The following is a 22,740-nucleotide window of genomic DNA, read 5'->3' as shown; positions in this document are numbered from 1 at the left end:
CTGCTCACCTCCTCTTGTTCCTCAACAGGAAATAACCCCCTTTGAAGTTTCCTAACAGAGATTACAGAGAGAAAGGCAGCCAAAATAATAATCGAAGAGGAGGATCACCCCAAGTTCTAAAAGCTTTAAAAACCAGCTAATGTCATTGATTTGTGCTCATATGGAAGAATCTCCAATACACTGCTAAGTGAACAACAACAAAACCAAAAGCCTAAGGTACAGAACAGTGTATATATATAACACTAATAGGCAAAACACAGGGCCTCTATCCACTCACACTTTGTGTTGAATCATGACAGGTGCCACCCAGATCCCACTTCAAGGAAGGATATACTGCCCCTATCTTGCTTTCACATATACATATATATTCACACTCATTCTCCTCAATCCTCATTTTCAAATATACAAGAAATGGTAACTCTAGAAATTCAATGAAATGACTGATGCCATCCAACAAGAGACAGAACTGCTGCTTAGGGGCAGGCGTTGTAGCATAGCTATATGGGCACCAGTTCGAGTCCCAGCTGCTCCACTTCCAACCCAGCTCCCTGCTGATGTGCACGGGAAAGCAGCAGAAGATGGCCCAAATGCTTGGACCCCTGCACCCATGTAGGAGACCCAGAGGAAGCTCCTGGCTTCTGGCTTAGCCTCAGCTATTACTGCTATTTGGGGAATGAACCAGTGGAAGAAAAACCTCTCTCCCTCCATCCCTCCCTCTTTCTCTCTCTATCTCCCGCTCTGCCTTTCAAATATATTAAGGGAGAGAGAGAGAGAGAGAGAGAGAGAGAGAGAGAGAAATTGCTACTTAAACTCAGACCTGACTAAAAAGCATGTATCTGGAACCACTAGGTCATAACACTTGAATTTCTAGAATACAAAATCTAGCCCCGATCTTCCCTATCTGTCGCTCCCCCTCTTCATGGAGGAACGACACAGGACCCTGCGCTGTTCTTTTGTCTGCTCGGCCCTCCCCGGGTTTGCTGCTGGTTCTTCCCGGGTTGGCTGCCGTCCCTCCACCTCCGTGGAGGGGCGGGCCCCCCTGCCACTTTCCCCACTTCCGCGGGCACACCGCCGGCCAGCTCTCTCGGAGGCTGCTCAGATGTTCCTCAGGTGTTCCCCTTAGATGTTCCTGGTGCATGTTGTCTCTCTCCTCCTTTATAGTCTTCTTCCACCAATCCCAACTCTGCTACCCACACGCCGAGTACGCTGCTCTCCTCCAATCAGGAGCGGGATCAGCTCCTGCAGGTTACTGGTTGAACTGGAGGCAGCTGTGCAGAAGCTGTTTACTCCTCTCCCAGCGCCATATTGTGGGAGAGCAGATGCATAGAATAAGTCTTAATTCGAGTAACTTAGTCTAGTCCGAGTTGCTCCCCAAACCTATCTCTGGTTGCAGTTGCAAGGACTGGACCTGCTCAGGTCTGCTATGTCTGTCTATCTGTCTTGTTTGCTCTCCACTTTCCGGAGAAGCACTAGCCTTAGGTTCTGCTCCCTTACCTCCCGGCTCCTGTGGTCCAAGGTCACCCCTTGGAGGAGCGTGAACACAAAATGGTGTGGAGGCCAACCACAGACAGTCCTGACAGTCCCCTGCATTTGCAATCCAGCCATATCATCACGACAACCCAGAAGAGCATGGATCCCATCCATGACATGGATGGATCCACATTTATGACCCACAACTATCAGATACCAGGATGGTTACAAAGATGAATAAAATATGCTATGATGAGTAAGCAAGTAATTACCTCACTGTGTGCAAAGTACTTTAATGGAAATGTGAGTGATGTTGTGAGTGCCCTCAGGAAGGGAAATTCGCCTTTAGAGTAGGGATGCAGGATGTGGAAGAATGGGTTCAGAAGAGGTAAACATTATATTCTTGAAAAAGGAGTTAAGAGATTGGCCGGCGCCACGGCTCACTTGGCTAATCCTTCACCTGGGGCGCCGGCATTCCAGGTTCTAGTCCTGGTTGGGGCACCAGATTCTGTCCCAGCTGCTCCTCTTCCAGGCCAGCTCTCTGCTGTGGCCCGGGAGGGCAGTGGAGGATGGCCCAAGTCCTTGGGCCCTGCACCCAGATGGGAGACCAGGAGGAAGCACCTGGCTCCTGGCTTCGGACCAGTGCAGCGCACTGGCCGTAGCTGCCATTTGGGGGGTGAACCAATGGAAAAGGAAGACCTTTCTCTGTCTCTCCCTCACTGTCTAACTCTGCCTGTCAAAAAAAAAAAAAAAAAGAAAGAAAGAAAAAGGAGTTAAGAGATTAAAATGTGAGGAAGACAAGGGTATTGCAGCCAGAGGTTCTCACATAGAACTGAACATAACTGAGCTATCTTTTTGGCTGATGTCCCAATTCTTGCTCTGACTCTAAGACCTTTGACCTTCTGAGTCTTTCTGCTCCAGACTCTACAATCTGGGGACTCAGCCAAGCAGCTGATATACAACTCTCCTTGATGGTACACAGGACCTTCAGACCACAGTCCGACAAACGAATCTTACCCAACAAGATTTTTATTTAAAAAAAAATTATTTATTGGAAATGCAGAGTTAAGAACAAGGGAAAGAGAAAGTGAGATCAGTCTTCCATCTACTGGTCTACTCCATAAATGGCTGCAACAATCAGGCTGGCCCAGGCCAATGCCAGGAGCCTAGAACTCCATCTGGATCTCCCACACGGGTGGCAGGAGCCCAAGCATTTGGGCCATTTTTAGCTTTCCCAGGCACATTCACAGGGAGCTGGATCAAAAGTGGAGTAGCCAAGACACAAACTGGTGCCCAAATGGGATACTAGTGTCACAGGTGGTAGCTTAATCTGCTATGCCACAATGCCAGTCTCCAAAGACATCTTATTATGATCTCAAAATATAACTTCTTTGGGGTGGGCACTCAGCCTAGCAGTTATTATGCCCACTGAGATGCCTTCAATTCATATCAGAGTGCCTGGGTTCAAGACCTGCCTCCACTTCTAATACCAGCTTCCTTCTATTGCACACTGAGAGGCAGCAGATGATGGCTCAAGTACTTGGGTCCCTGCCAACCACATGAGAGACCCAGATAGAGTTCTAGGCTTCTAACATTGGCTTGACCCAGCCCTGGTTCTTGTGGGCATTTGGGGAGTGAACCATTAGATGGAAAATATCTGTGTGTATGCGTGTATTATGTATGTATGTGTGTCTCTGTCCCTTTCAGATTTTTAAAATTAATAAATAGGGCCAGCATTGTGGCACAGAGTGTTAAGCTATAGCCTGTACACTGGCATCCCTTACCAGAGTACCAGTTCAAGTCCCAGCTGTTCTACCTTTGAGGCAGCTCCCTTCCACTATGCCTGGGAAAGCAGCAGATAGCCCATGTGCTTGAACCCTGTCACCCATAAGGGGGTCCCTTATGGAGTTCTGCGCTCCTGACTCCAGCTTGACCCAACCCTAACCATCACAGCCATTTGTGGAGTGAACCAATGGATAAAAGATCTCTTTCTTTCTGTCTCTTCCTCTCTTTACCACTTCACCTTTCAAATAAATTAAAATTAAATCTTTTAAAAAGTAATTAATAGGGGTCAGCACCATGGCATAGCAGGTAAAGCCGCTGCCTGCAGTGCCAGCATCCCATATGGGCACCAGTTCAAGTTCCGGCTGCTCCGCTTCTGATCCAGCTCTCTGCTATGGCCTGGGAAAACAGCAAAGATGGCCCAACTGCTTGGGCCCCTGCACCCATGTGGGAGACCTAGAAGAAGCTCCTGGCTCCTGGCTTTGGATCGGCACAGCTCCGGCCATTTTGACCATCTGGAGAGTGAACCAGTGGATGGAAGATCTCTCTCTCTGCTTTTGCCTCTGCCTCTGCCTCTCTGTAACTATGTCTTTCAAATAAATAAATAAATCTTTTTTTTTTTTTAAGTAGTAAATAAACATTTAAAAAAGAGATGGAGCTATTTTAGAATGGAGACTCAGGGAAAGCCTTCCTTAAGAAATCACATTTAAATTGAAGCCAGAATAAAAAAGAAGGGACTGGTGTTGTGGCACAGCAAGTTAAGCTGCCCACTGTGTGCCCCCTGTGATGTTGGCATCCCATATGAGCACCAGTTTGAGTTCCAGATGCTCCACTTCTGATCTAGCTCCCTGCTAATGGGCCTGGGAAAGCAGCTGAAGATGGCCCAAGTGCTTGGGATCACTGTACCTTCATGGGAGACCTGGATGGAGTTCAGGCTCCTGGTTTTCTCCTGGCCCAGTCCCAGCCACTGTAGCCATTTGGGGAGTAAACAACCAGATGGAAGGTCTCTCTCACTCTCTCACTGTGTCTCCCTCTCTGTAACTGACTTTCAAATAAAGGAATGAATCTTAAAAAAAGAGAGAGAATACAGAAGAAAATGGTAATAGTGGTTACCACCAGGGAGAGAAAGAGCTAGAAAAAGGGGTAAAGAGACTTACTTTTTACTTATATTCTTTTGTGTCTACCAACATCTGCTCCACATATATGTATTATCTATTCCAAAGGTATAAAAAAATACTTGGATAAATAAATGGAGGGTGTGTGTTCAAGGCAGAGGAAACAGCTTGTGCAAAAGTTCTAAAAGGGCCCACAGCTGGGCACATTCAAGAAAAAGAGAGGCTATGAGTATGGCTGAAGCCCAGTGAGAGGGGCACAGAATGAAATAGAGTGGGCCCAGAGTGAGTATTGGGTCAGAACCTACTATGCTGGGCCTTGTTAAGGCAAGGAAATCATGTCTGATGTATCTTAAGAAGATCATTGAGGTTTTGTGTGAAGGGAATGTAAGTGGAAGGGTTAGGAGAGTCCAGCCTATCCTCCAGAGCTGACAAAAATAATCTTCCTAAAACCTAAATTTAGTCATCTTATTCTCTTTCACTAATGCAACCATTTATCCATCACACACATGCAATTCTTTTAAGGTCTTTCTTTTTAATTGTCAGGCACTACAGAGATAATAATGAATAACTCAGAGAAGTTCTTTGCCACATTCTTAAGTATTTGGGGCCAGGCATTTGGCCTGACAGTTAAGAGACCTCTGTCTCAAATCAGAGTAACTCTGTTCAATACTCTGGTTCTGGGAGGACAGTGCTGTGGTGTAGTAGGTTAAGCCTTCGCCTATAGCCCTGGCATCCCATAAGGGCACCAGTTCATGTCCTGGCTGCTCCTCTTCCAATCCAGTGCTCTGCTTATTGCTTGGGAAAGCAGCAGAGGATGGCCCAAGTCCTTGGTCCCCTGCACGCATGTGGGAGTTCCAGAGGAAGCTCCTGGCTCCTGGCTTCAGATAGGTTCAACTCCTGCCATTGTGGCCATTTGGGGAGTGAGCCAGTAGATGAAAGACGTCTCTCTGTCTCCACCTCTCTGTAACTCTGCCTTAAAAACAAAACAAACAAACAAACAAACAAAAAAAGATTTATTTATTTATTTGAAAGAGTTACACAGAGAAGGAGAGACAGAGAAAGAGAGGTCTTCCATCCACTGGCTCACTCCCCAGTTGGCCACAAAGGCCAGAGCTGTACCAATCCGAAGCCAGGAGCCAGGAGCTTCTTCTGGGTCTCCCACGTGGGTGCAGGGACCCAAGGACTTGGGCCATCTTCTACTGCTATCCCAGGCCATAGCAGAGAGCTGGATCAGAAGTGGAGCAGCCAGGACTCGAACCAGCACCCATATGGGATGCTGGCACTTTAGGTAGCGGCTTTACCTGCTATGCCACAGCGCTGGCCCCCATCTGCCTTTCAAATAAATAAAATAAATCTTTTTTTTAAAAAATGAATAAAATCTTAAAAAAAATACTCTGGTTCTGGCTCCTGACTCCAGCTTCCTGCCAAGGCAGAGCCAGGGAGGCAGCAGTGATGACTCAAGTAATTGGGTTCCTGCCGCCCTCATGGGAAACTTGGACTAGTGCCCGGCTCTGGCTTCTGCTTCTGCTTCAACTGAGGACACTACAGGCATAGGGGGAATAAAATGACGGTTTGGAGCTCTCTGTCTATCCCTGTCTCTGTCTCTTTCTCTCTGTGTGTCTCTCAAATAAATAAATGTTTGATGGTCTTCCACTGCTCAAAGTTTGACTTCATAGGGAAGCATTTAAGGACTATTTTTTATTTTCTTAAAAAAAAAAAAGATTTATTTTACTCATTTGAAAGGCAGAATTACACACAGAGAGAAAGGAAGAGAGAGAGAAATCTTCCATCCACTGGTTCAATCCCCAAATGGCCACAATGGTAGGGGCTGGGCCAGGCCAAAGCTAGAAGCCAAAAATTCCTTCCAGGTCTCCCAACTGAGTGGCAGGGCCCAAGTACTTGGACCATCCTCCAGTGCCTTCCCAGGTGCACTAGCAGGGAGCTGGATCGGAAGGGAAGCAGCCGGGACTCAAATCAGTGCTCATATGGGATGCCAGCATTGCAGGCAGCAGCCTAATCCTCTGTACCGTGACATTAGCCAGAGGACTTTTATTTTAATTATTTATTTATTTGAGAGGCAGAGAGAGCTCACATTGATTGGCTAGTTCATTCCCTAAATGACCACAACGGTGGGGGGAGAAGGGGAAGCAAAGCAGGAAGCTGGGAATTCAATCCAGATCCCCCATGAGGGCAGCAGGAAATCAATTACTTGAGCAATCATCATGGCCTCCCAGGGTCTGCACTGGCAGGAAGCTGGAGTCAGAAGTCAAAGCTGGGAGGCTGGCAGTGTGGCATAGGAGTAAGGCTGCCTCCCGCAGCCTTCCGGCCTCCCATATGGGTGCTCATTCAAGTCCTGTCAGCTCCACTTCCGATCCAGCTTCTGGCTAATGGCCTGGGAAAAGCAGCAGAAGATGGCCCAAAACATGGGCCTCTGCCACCCACACAGGAGACACAGAAGAATCTCCTGGCTTCAGCATGGCCAGCAGATGGAGGAGCTCTCTTAATTCTGACTTTCAAAATCAATCTCTTTTTTTTTTTTTTTTTTTTTTTGACAGGCAGAGTGGACAGTGAGAGAGAGAGACAGAGAGAAAGGTCTTCCTTTGCCGTTGGTTCACCCTCCAATGGCCGCCGCGGCCAGCGCGCTGCAGCCGGCGCACTGCGCTGATCCGATGGCAGGAGCCAGGTACTTATCCTGGTCTCCCATGGGGTGCAGGGCCCAAGCACTTGGGCCATCCTCCACTGCACTCCCTGGCCACAGCAGAGAGCTGGCCTGGAAGAGGGGCAGCCGGGACAGAATCCGGCGCCCCAACCGGGACTAGAACCCAGTGTGCCAGCGCCACAAGGCGGAGGATTAGCCTAGTAAGCCGCGGCGCCGGCCAATCAACCTTAAAAACAAAAACAAGAAGTAGTAGTCAAAGCTGGGGATTATACCAGGCACTCCTATAGGAGACACAGGCATTGTAATGAGCATCTTAATACCTGCCCTAGGACCTGATTTTATAATCTAGTTCCAATTACTTCATCTCATTCTCTCACTCTTACAGGCCCTTACAATTCTGCTCCCCAGCTCCCCAGCCACAGAGCTATACTTGTCACCCTGCATAAACCCTGTCATTTTCATGCCTCTGTGCCCAGCTGGGTTGTCCCTACTGCTGGGACTGCACCTCTCTGACAGTACGACTCCACACAGCCTCCACCCACATGTCCCCATCCCTCTAGACCTTTTCTGCTGCCCCAAACATACAAAGATCAAGAGTTCACTTCACGGTTATGGCTCCCACGGGCCTCCGTTATGTAATAAAGCATTCTGTGTAAATAAAGAGGAGCAGTCCGATGCCAATCACCATCTGTAAGTACACAGAAACTCAATCACCCAGGGGTGGTTTCGAAAAGCAGAATCCAAATGCATGTTTGGGATGATAACACGTCTCAGGTGCAACTGTTTGCACTGGCTTCTCATCTGCTGCAATTCCTTGGCAAAAGGCATTTTCAAAATCAATTTGGGGCAATTCCTGTAATTACAGCAGCTGGTTAATTAAAAAGCTGGTTCAAACCACTGTTAAATTAACCACCTTCCCCCTTAAATGAAAGGTTTTGGTCAAATTACCAGTGGTTAAACTGCTTAATTAGCCAGTTGTTTTAATTATAAAATTTACAAGTTTGAAAGCCTCTGATTTCCAGTAAGTTCAGCTAGATTCTTCCCCCTACTTTGTGTCATTAAGCGGGGTTTCCTGCTGTCACAGTAAGATTGCAGCCCCCAGAGGAAAAAGGCAAACTCTTCACAGAGGATCAACACAAAACCCCAGGGTCTCAATAAAGCAACTTTGAAAATCTTTCAATCACAAGTATAGGATGTAAGCATATCCCGACTTCTCCCACATCACTCCCCTTTCCTTCACAGATGTCAGAGACGGCTGTCTTCAGGGCCCTTGCTTACTAACCTGGAAACCAGACCCATCAATCCAGGATGGGGTAAACAGCTTTGCTTTAATTATCTCTTCTTCAAAATGAGAACAAGCATTTTTAGCTATGCAGGTAGGGGGAGAAGAAAGACAGGGCTGCCCCAGCCAAGAACCTGATTACAGGATATTCGCTCTGTTCAATAGATGCTAAGTCCCTCAAGTGCAGATTTGATGCCAGCATCTAGGAAAGAGGATGTGCTCAACAAGTATGTATCTAAGAGATAAACAAAACAAAAACTGTTCTTGAGATATTTTACCAAGATAATCTGCAATGCTTTGTCTCTGGAAATTGCCCTTTTTTTTCCCAAGAATTTCTTCTATGTCTATCTTTTTGCTTATGCTATAATCATAACATTCTAAGTTTCTTTCATATAACCTTTGTAGATTTCTTTTTATATATTTACTTGTACATGATCATTCATGTCAACACAACCAGGCCCATCCTTGGACAGGGCAGCTGGCGTGGAATGCAAGACCCACAAATATAGTGGGAGGGGTGCAGGTAGGAAGAGGGACTATACCTTGCTCTTCTTTTCTGAACATAATTATAATTCAATTTTTAAATTTCTGACTTTAAAGATATTTCAAAGAACCCATGGAAAATACCCACAAAGCAATCTTCTTTCAGGTGGAATTATCTTGGCAAGCCACCACTGTTGAGTTATTCTTGGTCTGGGAGCCTTCCATGGAACTAAGATTCCCTGACCACAACAGAAAAGGGACAAAGGAAAGGATAAATGGCCAGAAAAATGGGGTCTAAATGTGTTCAACCACAACTCGTAATCAAAGACATGTAAAGTACAAACACAAGGGACCTCATTTTTTACACCATTTACTATTAGCAAATTTTAATATTAGTAAATATTAAAAAACAGTAACACTTATTCTATTGCACAGTAGGGTAACTACAAGTACAGTTGATAATGATTAACTGTATTTCTAACTACAACACAGGATTTTGAATGTTCTCAACACAAAAGAAATAATCAATGCTTAAGGTGATGGGAGCCGGCGCTGTGGCACAGCGGGTTAAAGCTCTGGACTGAAGTGCTGGCATCCCATATGGGCGCCTGTTCAAGACCCAGCTGCTCAACTTTCTATCCAGCTCTCTGCTATGGCCTGGGAAAGCAGTAGAAAATGGCCCAAGTCCTTAGGCCCCTGTCCCCGAGTGGGAGACCTGGAAGAAGCTCCTGGCTCCTGGCTTCGGGTTGGCACAGCAACAGCCATTGCGGCCATCTGGGGAGTGAACCAGCAGATGGAAGACCTCTCTCTCTTTCTGCCTCTCCTCTCTCTGTGTAGCTCTGACTTTCAAATAAAAATAAATAAATAAATCTTTTAAAAAAATGTTTAAGGTGATGGACATAATAATTACTCTGGTCTAATTATTGCAAAATGTATATGACATCGCAGTATCACACTGTACCCCAAAAATATGTATATATCAATATGTGTCAATTTAAATTTTTTAAAAATTTAAAAATCTTTTAAAAAATAATAAAATTCAACATTGATGAATATACTAAAACAAATTCTCAAATGGTGCCATATTTCTGAAAGGCATTTTGAGAATACATATCATTAGCTTTAAAAATGTGTGTTTCTGGGACTGCCACTATGGCATAGTAGGTTGGGCCTGTGGTGCTGGTATCTCATATGGATGCCAGTTTGTGTCCTGGCTGCTCCACTTCTGATCCATCTCCCTGCTGATGGTCTAGGAAAGCAGTGGAAGATGGCCCAGGTGCCCGGGCCCCTGAATCCATGGAGGAGGCCCAGAGGAGGCTCCTGGCTCCTGGCTCCGGCCGGGCACTGCCCTTGCTGTTTTGGTCATTTGGGAAGTGAACCAGAGGATGGAAGAGCTCTCTCTCTATGACTCTACCTCTCAAATATATAAATCAGAGAGAGAGAGAAAGAGAGAGAGAGAAGAGAGAAAGAGAGAGAGAAGAGAGAAAGAAGAGAAGAGAAGAGAAGAGAAGAGAAGAGAAGAGAAGAGAAGAGAAGAGAAGAGAAGAGAAGAGAAGAGAAGAGAAGAGAAGAGAAGAAGTGTGTTTCTAGGACAGGCATTTGGCACAGCAGTTAAGTCACCACCTGGGATGCCAGCATCCCATATCAGAGCGCCTGGGTTCAAGTCCTGGCTCTGCTGTCCATTCCAGTTTCCTGCTAGTGCATACACTGGGAGACAACAGGTGATGGCCTAGGTAACTGGGTTCCTGCCCCAATGTAAGAAACCGAGATGGAGTTCTGAGTTCCTAGTTTCAGCCTGGCCCAGCCCTGGGTATGGCAGGCATTTGGGGAGTGAACAGTGGCTAGGAAATCCACCTCTCGAATAAATTAATGTGCACTTCTTTTGACCCAATAAATACACTTTTTTTTTTTTTTTTTTTTTTTTTTGACAGGCAGAGTGGACAGTGAGAGAGAGAGACAGAGAGAAAGGTCTTCCTTTTGCCGTTGGTTCACCCTCCAATGGCTGCCGCAGCCAGCATGCTGCAGCCAGCGCATCACACTAATCCGAAGCCAGGAGCCAGGTGCTTCTTCTGGTCTCCCATGGGGTGCAGGGCCCAAGCACTTGGGCCATCCTCCACTGCACTCCCGGGCCACAGCAGAGAGCTGGACTGGAAGAGGGGCAACCAGGACAGAATCCGGCGCCCCGACTGGGACTAGAACCCGGTGTGCTGGCACTGCAGGTGGAGGATTAGCCTATTGAGCCGCGGCGCTGGCCCAATAAATACACTTTTAAAAATGTATCCTAAGTAATCAGACAAGGGCACCAATATCAGTGTGTAAGGATATTCATCATAGTGTTGTTTTTGTTGCAAAATCCTGGAGACAAACTTATCCAAATAAAAAATGTCTGAGTAAATTATGCTATGATCCTTCACCTCTTCTTTACAAAAGGATCTCCATTGGAGGTCTTTCAATAGCAATAAACAATGCCTTATTTGACTCCAGTGTTAAAAACAAAATAAAACAACTTCAGGATTACGTAGTTTTCATATACTAAAATGTATTGCAAACTTCAGTATTAAAACAGTTTGAGGGGCTGGTGCTGTGGTTTAGCAGGTAAAGCCACCCCTTGGAAGTGCCGGCATCTCACATAGGCACCAGTTAAAGACCCTGCTACTCCACTTCCAATCCAGCTCTCTGTTATGGCCTGGGAAAGCAGTGGAAGATGGCCCAAATGCTTGGGTCCCTGCATCGATGTGGGAGACCCAGATGAAACTCCTGGCTTTTGACTTTGGATGGCACAGCTCTGGCAGTTGTAGCCATCTGGAGAGTGAACCAGCGGATGAAAGACCTCTCTCTCTCCCTGCCTCTGCCTCTCTATAATTCTGCCTTTCAAATCAATAAATAAATCTTAAAAAAAATAAAATAAAAAATAAGACAATTTGATAATTGCACCAAATATACAGACAGGTCAATGAAACAAAACAAAGTTAAAAAATAGTCCCGGGGTCTGGCATTGTGGTGCAGTGGGTAAAGCCACAGGCTGTGAAGCCAGCATCCCATATGGATGCTGGTTCTAGCCTCCATTTCTGATTCAGCTACCTGAAAATGCACCTGGGAAAGCAGTGCAAGATGGCCCAAGTGCCCGGGCTCCTGGATGAAACTCCTGTTTCCCAGCTTTGGATTGCTGAGCTCTGGTCTCTGTGGCCATTTGAGGAATGAACCAGTGGATGGAAAATTTCTCTCTCTTGCTCTCTGCCTCTCCCTCTCTCTCTGTAACTGTGCCTTTCAAATAAATAAATAAATCTTTAAAAATAAAATAAAATACCAGAAGATGAGATTAAGAATCTTTAAAAATAATCATGGACTATAAAAGGTCTTTCTAAGCAAAAAACAAAATCCAGAAACCCAAGATTAATAAATCCAGCTATATAAAAAACTTAACTTCTATTCACCAAAACCACAGAAATAAAGTCAAAGAATAAATGACTAGGAAAGTACAAACCCCATATGCTAATCTAAATGTTAATTTCCTCAATTTTGAACTTACATATCAAAAATGAAAAAGCAAACAATCCAATCGCAAATGCACAAAAAATATAAATGGGAAGTTCACAAGGAAAGAAATTCAATTGGCCAATAAACACATGGAAACACGACAAAGTCTCTCAAGAAATACAAAATAAAACAATGATATAATTTTTCACTAGCAAAAATAAAATGCTTCATAAAACCCAGTTTGGGTAAGAAAAAAAGCAAGTCAATTAAAACAACTTCTCTGAAGGGCAATCTGGCAATATTTATCAAAACTGTCAACTCATAATCCATTGACTCAGCTATTCCAATTCCAGGAATTGATCTTACAAGGTATAATTTTATATATACAAATTTACAAATAATTTCACCAAGATATATAAAAATGGTTGCTGCAGCTTTTTTTTTTTTTTAAATAGCAAAAGACTAAAGCAAAACCTAGGAATCTAGCATTAAGGTACAGTCATACACACATATGCACAAAACATTTCTGAAAAGTATACAAGAAACTGCTGTCAGTGAATACCACTAGGGAATAAGACCATGAAAGAGAAAGAAAATTGAACTTTTTATCATAAACCATTTTGTATGGTTTGTAATTTATTTTTACCATATGCATTCATTTCAAAATTTTAACTTGATTATTTTAATATTTTTTTAAAAAAACAAACTTCCTCAGAATATATAGTAGTTCAAAATAAACTTTGCCTCTTGCTAGGGGTAAGGAGTAAGACCAAGGCTAGGAAATAAAGGGGACTTTGATATAATCCTTTTTTTTAATACAAAAAGACAATGAAAATCTTATCAAATGCTAACAGTTATCAATTCTGGATTTATTGACATAGTACCTTTTAAACTTTCTATACTTTTTAAAATAAAAAGTACAATAAGAGAAACAACCTTTATAAACCATAAATAAAACCTTTATATGACCCCAGATTCCTCTCCAGCTCCTTCCAATATTCTCTTGTTCCATTCGATCTTAAACTTCTTGAAAGCACTGTCTATAAGTAACTTTTTCTAACTCCTGAATTCTTATTCACTTGTCAACTCATGTACAACCCTCCCCAGCCCACTAATACAAACTGTTTTCTCTAAGGTTACCAATGACTCAACATTGCTAAAACCCAAGGAATATTGTTAAGTTCCTCTATTTCCTGATCTCTCAGCATCACACACTTGAAACTATATTGTGGTTGAACACTCTTTCCTTCTTTAAACACTTTCCTCTTGCCTGCCATAAAACTATACTAATATTTTCTCTGCTTTGCCCTCCCTTTTTCAACCTCACTCTCTACCCAACATTTTAAAGATTGATAAATTAATTAATTTGAAAGGCAAAGAGTTACACAAAAAAGATCTTCCATCCTTCCATCCATTGGTTCACTCCCCAAACGGCCACAGCAACCAGAGCTGGGCCAGGTGGAAGCCAGGAGCCTGGAATTCCATCCATGTTTCCCACATGGGTGGCATGGGTCCTATTACGTGGACCATTATCCACTGCCTTCTCAGGCTCAATAGCAGGAAGCTGGATGAGAAGCAGAGCACCTAGGAGTCGAACCAACATTCTGATATGGGATGCTAGCATCATAAGGAAAGGCTTAACCGCTGCACCGCAACATTGGTTCCATCTATCCTACTTTTTAATGTTGGAGTTCCACAGGGCATGATCCTTCGGTTTCTTTTCTACCTTTTCTCCTGGGGTGGTCTCATTCACCCCATGGCTTCAACTAAGTCTACAAAATTATGACTTCCAAATTTATAATTTCAACTCATAAACCTATATTTTTTTGCTCAAGATCAAAGTTTTCAATAGTGTAGTTAATATATCCTCCTCACAGGCACTACAACTTAACACTTTCAAACTCAGGCTCATTCTCCCAAAACTGTTCAACTTAATATAGTACTATGTAGCCATTCAAAATCATAACATAGTTATTTTAGCATAAACAGATTATAAGATATTACATAAGTATCATCTGTTCCCATCACTGCAAAATTATATATACCATATGTATAAGAATAAGAAAATACATATGTAAAATTTCCTGAAAGGGAAGAGAAAGAAAGAATGACCTGGTAGGATATATGCCAAAATATTAAGCAATAATCTTATTTTCTTCTTTTTCAGTTTTTTCCTGTATTTATTTTCTATTCTATATCCTGTAAAATGAATGCTTTTCACTTTCATAATTCAATATTCATTTGTTTAAATCTCCTGAATGCAATATGAAATCAGAGTATCAGCTATGAAGCTTTCTTGCTAAAACTGTTAAACTTGAATCATCATGGTTTCAGATCTCACATCCAGTCTGTAGGAAGGGGACAGGAAAACATGCTATATTGCACTACAAGGAAATAATCAGACAAACCAAACAGTTGACCTTATCAAAAACCATGGTAGTAAGAAATAAAAGGTGGCAACACTGCTGTAAATCAAATGTGACAAGTAGTGAAATGCAAAGCATGAAACTTCATTAGCTTTTGGTTAAAACTACACTCATAAAAGACATCCTGGGGACAACTAAGAAAACTGAAATGATATTAAAACATATTGGAGCATTTTATTACATTTCTAAAGTGAGATCAACTGAAGTATTTAGGGGTGAAGTAGGACATCTGATAAAGAAAGCTAACAGGGGCAGGCGCTGTGACACAGTAGGTTAATCCACCACCTGCAGCGCCAGCATCCCATATTGCGCTGGTTCTAGTCCTGGCGGCTCCTCTCCTGATCCAGCTCTCTGCTATGGCTGGGAAAAGCAGTAGAAGATGGCCCAAGTGCGTGGACCCCTGCACCCAGGTGGGAGACCAGGAAGAAGCTCCTGGCTCCTGGCTTCGGATCAACCCAGCTCTGGCCTTTGAGGCCATTTGAGGAGTGAATCAGTGGTTAGAAGACCTTTCTCTTTGTCTCTCCATCTCACTGTCTGTAACTCTACTTCTCAAATGAATAAAAATCTTAAAAAAAAAAAAAAAAAAAAAGGCAAGCAAGCAAGCAAACTAACAAAGGGGCTGGGACTGTGGAGTAGGGGGTAAAACCACCACCTGCAGTGCTGGCATCCCACATGGGCGCCAGTTCGAGTCCTGACTGCTCCACTTCCAATTTGGCTCTCTGCTATGGCCTGGGAAAGCAGTAGAAGATGGCCCAGGTCCCTGCAGCAATGTGGGAGACCCAGAAGAAACTCCTGGTTCCTGGCTTCAGATTGGCCCAGCTCTGGCCATTGTGGCCATTTGGGGATGGAAGACCTCTGTGTCTCTCTCTCTCTGCCTCTGCCTCTGCCTCTCTGTAACTCTGACTTACTTTCTTTTTTTTCTGCCTTTCAAATAAATAAATAAATCTTTTAAAAGAAAGGAAGAGAGAATGAAAGAAAGAAAGCTAACATGACAAAATGTTAACAACAGTTGAATCTAAATGGTAGGTATGGGGGCCGGCATTGTGGCATAGTGGGTAAAGCCACCGCCTGCAGTGCCAGCATCCCATATGGGTGCTGGTTCAAGTCCTGGCTGCTCCACTTCCAATCCAGCTCTCCGCTACAGCCTGGGAAAGCAGAAGATGGCCCAAGTCCTTGGGCCCCTGCACCCTCATGGGAAGATCCAGAGGAAGCTCCTGGCTCCTGGCTTCTTATTGGCACAGCTCCAGCCGTTGCAGCTAATTGGAGAGCGAACCAGTAGATGGAAGACCTCTCTTTCTCTCCTTCTGCCTCTCATACTCTCTCTGTGTAACTGACTTTCAAATAAATAAATAAATCTATAAATAAATAAATAAATGGTAAGTACAGAAGTGTTCACTGCAGTATTCTTGGGGAAAAATTATTTCTTATAAGACAGTAAGCTTCTAAATAGCAAAGATTATATCCTATTAATTTTGTACCCCCAGCAATTAAACACAGCTTAGTAAAATACGGATTTGTTGAGAAACTGACTAAACAAAAAGGTCATACTTTGAGATGTACGGCTTTGGTCCCAGAAGCAGTGGCTCCCAACACACAGTTGCCATCCTCTCATAATTAACATATGAAAAGCCTCTTACAACATAGCCTTGCACAGAGTAGGTACTTGTGGACTGACTCCTTTATCTCATACTCTTTAGTTATGTGACAGATGTCATTAAAATCTAGCAACTGCTTGGCAATTTGTCATGTAATAGAAAAAGCAAAAGTGGCAGACAATCGGGATGAAACAGAGACCGAAATTCATTGAGAGGGTACACAGATGGCCTCAATGGCAGGGGGTAAGCATTTGGTATAGTCTTTATGTTGCTGATTTGGACATCCACATCCCATGTGAGAGTACCTGGTTTGAGTCCCAGATCTCCTACTTCTGATCCAGCTTCCTGCTAACACACACCCTAGGAGGCAGCAGATGGCTCAAGTACTGGGATCCCGGCCACCCATGCACGGGAGCCAGATTGAGTTCTAGGCTCCTGGTTTCAGCATGGCCCAGCCCTAGCAGTTGGGAGCACTTGGAGAGTGAGCCAGTGCATGGAAGAGCTCTTTGTTTCTTTGCACCTTTCTATCTCTGACTCTCTGCCTTTCAAAAAAAAAAAAAAAAAAAAAAACTAAGAAAAATCTAAAAGAAAAAAAGAAAATCATTGAGCTAATCAGGTTGAATGGGCATTTATTCTGGATAAAACAGTGTGAAAAAGGCCCTATTCTGGTGGGTATGGACATGAAAGAATTGGAATGGTAGCAATATTAGTAACAGTAGCAGCTAACTTTCTTTGAGTACTTTATATTTTTTATCTCATTGAATTATTCTTTAACATTATAAAGTTTTATGGCTTTTTTTTATTATGTGTACCATTAAGCAAAATTATTTAGTCAATAAATTTTTATTTAAGGAATTTCACTCATTGTGATTCCTTTCACTGCCCATCAAGGGCACCTTAGTTCCTCTAACGCTTGAGTCATATCTTACTGAATCTTCAAATAGTTCACTGCAGTTTGTACTATAATTATCCCTGTTTTTTAAAATGAGGAAACCAAGCAACAGAGATGTAGCCAAGGAGCACAAAATAACTCTGAGGTAGAGCTGGAGTCCACACTTACCAGGGAACTCTTGCTCTTAATCACTACTTATGTTCTCACCTATGGTTCTATTCCACGTGAGGGGTGGGACTGACTCCTGGCCACTCTTCTGCAAGATACGTTAGGTACCTTCCTAGACAAAATTATTATAGAGTGCTAGCGGGTCACTTAAGTGAGCAGACTACATCAGGAAACAACTGCTTACCTGCAGAATAAATGGGATTCTCTCCTGAAGTTCTGACTCTAAAGAGAAAAAGAACATTGAATTACATATCCATATTCTTTTCACAATTATCAAAATGTACATGCTTCTCATTCAGGATATGTCAATGATAGGTATTTCCCTATTCCCTCCTTCCTTTCTTCTTTCCACAAACATTATTAAGCACCTACTATGTGCCAGACAAAGTCTGTAGGTCCTGAGGATGCAAATACAAGGAAGATGTCTACCCATGGTCTAGTTGAGAAAGATACACATAACCAATTGTGAGTCACACACAGTACTCATTCAGAACAGAGACATGTACAAGATGGGGCAGGCAATGTGGCACAGCAAGAAATCTGCAGTTTGGAAAACCCGCATAGCATAACAGAGTGCTGGTTTGAGTCCCAGGTCCTCCACTTCTGATCCTACATCTGCTAATGCATTCTGAGAGAAAGCAAATGATGGCTCAAGTGCTAGGGTCCCTGCCACCCATATGAGAAACCTGGATGGTGTTACAGGCTCCTGTTTTTGGCCTGGCCCAGCCTTGGCTGTTGTGGGCATCTGAACAGTGAACCAGGAGATGAAAGATGTATCTATCTTTTTAATTTATTAAAACTTTGGGCCAGCGCCACGGCCCACTAGGCTAATCCTCCACCTGCGGCGCTGGCACCCTGGGTTCTAGTCCCGGTCAGGGCGCAGGATTCTGTCCCGGTTGCTCCTCTTCCAGTCCAGCTCTCTGCTGTGGCCCGGGAAGGCAGTGGAGGATGGCCCAAGTGCTTGGGCCCTGCACCCTCATGGGAGACCAGGAGGAAGCACCTGGCTCCTGGCTTCAGATCGGCACAGTGCACCGGCCGTGGCGGCCATTGGGGCGGGGGGGGTGTGAACCAACAGAAGGAAGACCTTTCTCTCTGTCTCTCTCTCTAACTCTGCCTGTTCAAAAAAAAAAAAAAAAACCAGGGCCGGCGCCGCGGCTCACTAGGCTAATCCTCCGCCTAGCGGCACCGGCACACCAGGTTCTAGTCCCGGTCGGGGCGCCGGATTCTGTCCCGGTTGCCCCTCTTCCAGTCCAGCTCTCTGCTGTGGCCCGGGAAGGCAGTGGAGGATGGCCCAAATGCTTGGGCCCTGCACCCTCATGGGAGACCAGGAGGAAGCACCTGGCTCCTGGCTCCTGCCATCGGATCAGCGCGGTGCGCCGGCCGCAGCGCGCCGGCTGCGGCGGCCATTGGAGGGTGAACCAACAGCAAAGGAAGACCTTTCTCTCTGTCTCTCTCTCTCACTGTCTACTCTGCCTGTCGAAAAATTAAAACAAACAAACAAACAAAAAAAAACTTTGTTCTTCAGTTAGCAACTTTGGAAAGAGACATTTATGTCAGAACTCAGAGCAAAGGTAAAGACCCCAAAACAGCTTGTTTCTCCTTAAATTGCCTGAAGCAGAGCTTAAACCATGCTAAATCACTGCAGCTCTGACCCCAGCCTAAGCTCTACATTCTGGTCCCCGCCACACTGGCTGGAAGCTGGCCTCACTTCATCCAAGGGCCTAGTTCGAGAACACTCATGGCTTCCTCGAGTAACCCACATTCCTTGAGCAACCCGCATTCCTGCCGCTGGCAGTGCCACTCATCCAAGGCCTGCAGCACCCACTTGGTCCAGAGCTTGTACAGGCAGGAGTGTAAACCAGCACTTCAGTGAAGGCCAAAGATGCCAGAGCCTTCAGCTTGAGCACGGCCTTGCTCTCTTGCTCAATGGGAGGGCTTCCAGCAGGAGCATCTGGACCTACAGCACCTCAGGATGTTTTACTTCTTCCAGAACCTTCACCCATGTTGGGATAGCCTTACGTCTCAGGACCATTCCCATCTTAATTTTGAAACCAACAAGGAGCTAGAGCTGTGGCATAATGGGTAAAGCTACCGCCTGCAGTGCCGGCATCCCATATGGGCACAGGTTTAAGTCTTGGCTGCTCCACTTCTGATCCAGCTCTCTGCTGTGGCCTGGAAAAGCAGCAAAAGACAGCCAAGTCCTTAGGCCCCTGCACCTACATGGGAGACCTGGAAGAAGCTCCTAGCTCCTGCCTTCAGAGAGGCGCAGCACCGGCCACTGAGGCCATCTGGGGAGTGAGCCAGCAGATGGGAAGACCTCTCTCTCTCTCTGCCTCTGCTTCTCTGTAACTGCCTTTCAAATAAATAAGTAACTCTAAAAAAAAAAAAAAAAAGAAAAAAAAAAAAGAAAGAAAGAAACCAACCAGTCTCAGGCCAACAGTAAGGCTGTCTGTCAGTCAGTCAGTCAGTCAATCTATCTATCTACCTACCTACCTACCTACCTACCTAAATACAGGGCCAGTGCTGTAGCATAATAGGTAAAGATGCCACGTACAATGCTGGCATCCCATATGGATGCCAGTTTGAGTCCTGGATGTTCCACTTCCAATCTAGCTCTCTGCTATGGCCTGGGAAAGCAGAAGAAGATGGCCTAAGTCCTTGGGCCCCTGTGCCCATGTGGGAGACCTGGAAGAAGCTCCAGGCTCCTGGCTTCAGACTGGCAAAGCTCCAGCCATTCCAGCCAAGTGGGGAGTGAACCAGTGGATGGAAGACCTCTCTCTTTCTCTCTCTCTCCTTCTCTCTGTAACTCTTCCAAATAAATAAATACATCTTTTTTAAAAAATAAATAAATACACATTTTTTAAAAAAGGAACATGTATAGAATCGGTAGGATGTAAAGGAAAGTGTGATCACTTCTACCAGAGAGACTGAATAATTTGAATTGAGATTTTTTTTTTAAGGGAAAGAGCTTATTGGGAGAAACCTGACAGCCTGGAGGGAAGGGGCGAAGAAGGAAAAGAGGCAGAAGAAGAGTGTAAGAGAGTGTGAGAGAGAGAGACAGAGGTCAGGAGATTGAGAGGGAGAGAGAGAGCAAGTGACAGGAGGGGAGAGAAGATGAGAGGAGCCAAGATAGTGAGAGAGAGCCACGTGTTCAGGTACAGGTCCTTTTAAAATTTTGCTGGAGGGCGGGCAGGGAAACAGGAGCAGAATCCCATTAGGGTGGGGGTGGGGCTTGACACCAGTGGTTGGGCCATGTGACCACCTGGCTTACCTCAGAATTTGGAAGGCTGATGTGTGGATGAAGATCACGGAGCATTTGGTGGTGTGGAAGCAGTTCCGGGGGTATGTTTTGTGACTGGCAGAAATCCAGGACCCAGAGCAGCTCAGAGATCCCCAAAGGGAGAACAAAGTCACTGGGGGAGCCTGGATCTGAGTCCCGGCACCAATGTAAGGCCGCCACAAAACACACCGAACACCAGAGTAAGGGAAAGAGTTTATTGGGGGAAACCCGACAGACTGGAGGGAAGGGGCGAAGAAGGAAAAGAGAGCGTAAGAGAGACAGAGCTCAGGAGACGGAGAGGAAGACAGAGAGCGAGAGGAGAGGAGAGCGAGAGGAGAGGAGAGGGAGAGGAGAGGAGGCGAGAGAGTGAGAGAGACTGAATGAGTTTTTAAAAATGAGGCGGGCAGGCATTACAGCTCAGTGGATTAAGCCACCCTGTGGGACTCCCACATCCTATATCCAAGTGCTAGTGCATCCTGGGACCAAACTAGCAGATGGAAGAGCTCTCCTTGTCTCTCTATCTCCCTGTTGCTCTGCATTTCAAGTTAGATGAAAATAAATAAACTTCTTTTAAGTGAGGAACTGTTAGCATTGCAGCAAAAGCATTCTTTTGAAGCACGAAAGGGTATGTTCAGGTATGCGGCAGAATGTAAGTGGAACTTGAGCAGCAGGGAAGGAGCAGGATGGAACATAAAGCTGGAGAGGTCACCAGGGGTCACGAGAAACCCTGATCACTGGGCTGAGGAGTTTGGTCTTTATTCTGAGTAGGCCTGGGGACGTTTTTGGAAGATTTTAAGCACAGGAGGGATATGATCAAGTCAAGGTTTTGGAAAGTTAAGCCTGATAGCAGGTGAGTGGTGAATAGGAAGCAAGAGAAACAATGAGTTAGTTCTTGCAATAAATAGCCCAGGAGAAAATGTATGGGAGCCTGCAGTATTAGAACAGGCTCAGGAGATGGAGAAGGAGGGACAGCAATGAGAGCAAGGAACATGGAGGCGAACAGCATCACTCTGCTCAGCTCCGAGGCAATCCAATCGGGGCATTCAGTTCCGCATCCTGAGAAGCTCTGAAACTAAACTGTGGAACTAGCTGTGCCAAGCAGAGCTGAGGCTGCAGGCTGACTCGACCCAGTAGGGGAGCTGTCTGATGTCGCTGCAACTCAGTTATGTCATCTTTGAAGTACAGATGATGACAGTACAACCTCACGAAGCTGAAGATCTACCTTAAGCTCATTTGTAAAATGCCAACATTTACATTGCTCCTGTAGTGTTTTTAGGAGAATTAGAGGTAACATTTAAACTGCCTTACACAGTGCCATAGCAGGTATTAGTCAAATAGCAGTTGACTAATGATGAAAAAAATGGATTAAAATGAAAAGGAAGTAAGAAGGGAAAAGCTTCAATAAATCTAAAGGACTTAGGGGACCAGTTAGGTTGCTGAGCACTAAGCAATCTGGGAAGATACACAATTCAGTGTTTTAATCCTGTGACTGCCACACAGAAGACACTTGCTGAGTATCTGCTAAGCAGAAAAATAAACAGCCAAATGCATCTCGCCAGCATCTACAGAAAAACAGTGGGAAGGTTATACTCTATAAACAGTACGACACACACACACACACACAACTTAGTTCTGAATCCCAATTCCAATCCACATTAGCTATGATTACCCTCTTGGAATCTGAGTTATTCATGTATATAACTGAGATAATATCGTCTGTTTCACCAGGTCATAGTGAGTCAATGAAGACACCATTCAAGGCACCACGGATAAGGCAGTAAACAAAATTAACACGGTCCTTATCTCCATAGTGACTCTATGTGGGAGAGGAAACAAAGAGTCTAAAAATTTTTTATAAAATATATAAAATGTGTCAGGTAATGATATCTGCTATGAAGATAACCAAGGTAAGGGGATATAGACTGATGGAAGAGGGCAGCATTTTACATAAGGTAATAGGGAAGGCCTCACTGACTAGATCCCATTTAGGAACAAACCCCTTGGATACCTGGGGAAAGAACAAGCAAAGGTTCTGCGGTGAAAGAGCACCTAGATCATTAAGGAACAGGGAGAGGTCACTGTGTGAAACTGAGTCAGTATATAAGTATCTA

The 22,740-nt window shown here is 44.6% G+C and overlaps 1 protein-coding gene and 1 pseudogene across 1 annotated transcript in view; both read right to left on the bottom strand.

Annotated features, from left to right (window-relative positions):
• MRPL48 (mitochondrial ribosomal protein L48) overlaps positions 1-22,740 on the bottom strand; it is a 76,914-nt gene that overhangs the window by 40,147 nt on the left and 14,027 nt on the right. Inside the window, exon 3 of the mRNA XM_008264199.4 lies at positions 17,534-17,571. Within this exon, the coding sequence (XP_008262421.1) occupies positions 17,534-17,571 (38 nt within the window). The remainder of the gene's footprint in view (positions 1-17,533; positions 17,572-22,740) is intronic.
• Positions 18,935-19,514, bottom strand: LOC138849924 (developmental pluripotency-associated 5 protein-like; annotated as a pseudogene).

Source organism: Oryctolagus cuniculus, chromosome 1 (assembly GCF_964237555.1).
Source record: "Oryctolagus cuniculus chromosome 1, mOryCun1.1, whole genome shotgun sequence".
In the NCBI taxonomy this organism is placed as follows: Eukaryota; Metazoa; Chordata; class Mammalia; order Lagomorpha; family Leporidae; genus Oryctolagus; species Oryctolagus cuniculus.
This window is presented reverse-complemented; position numbering and strand designations above follow the sequence as displayed.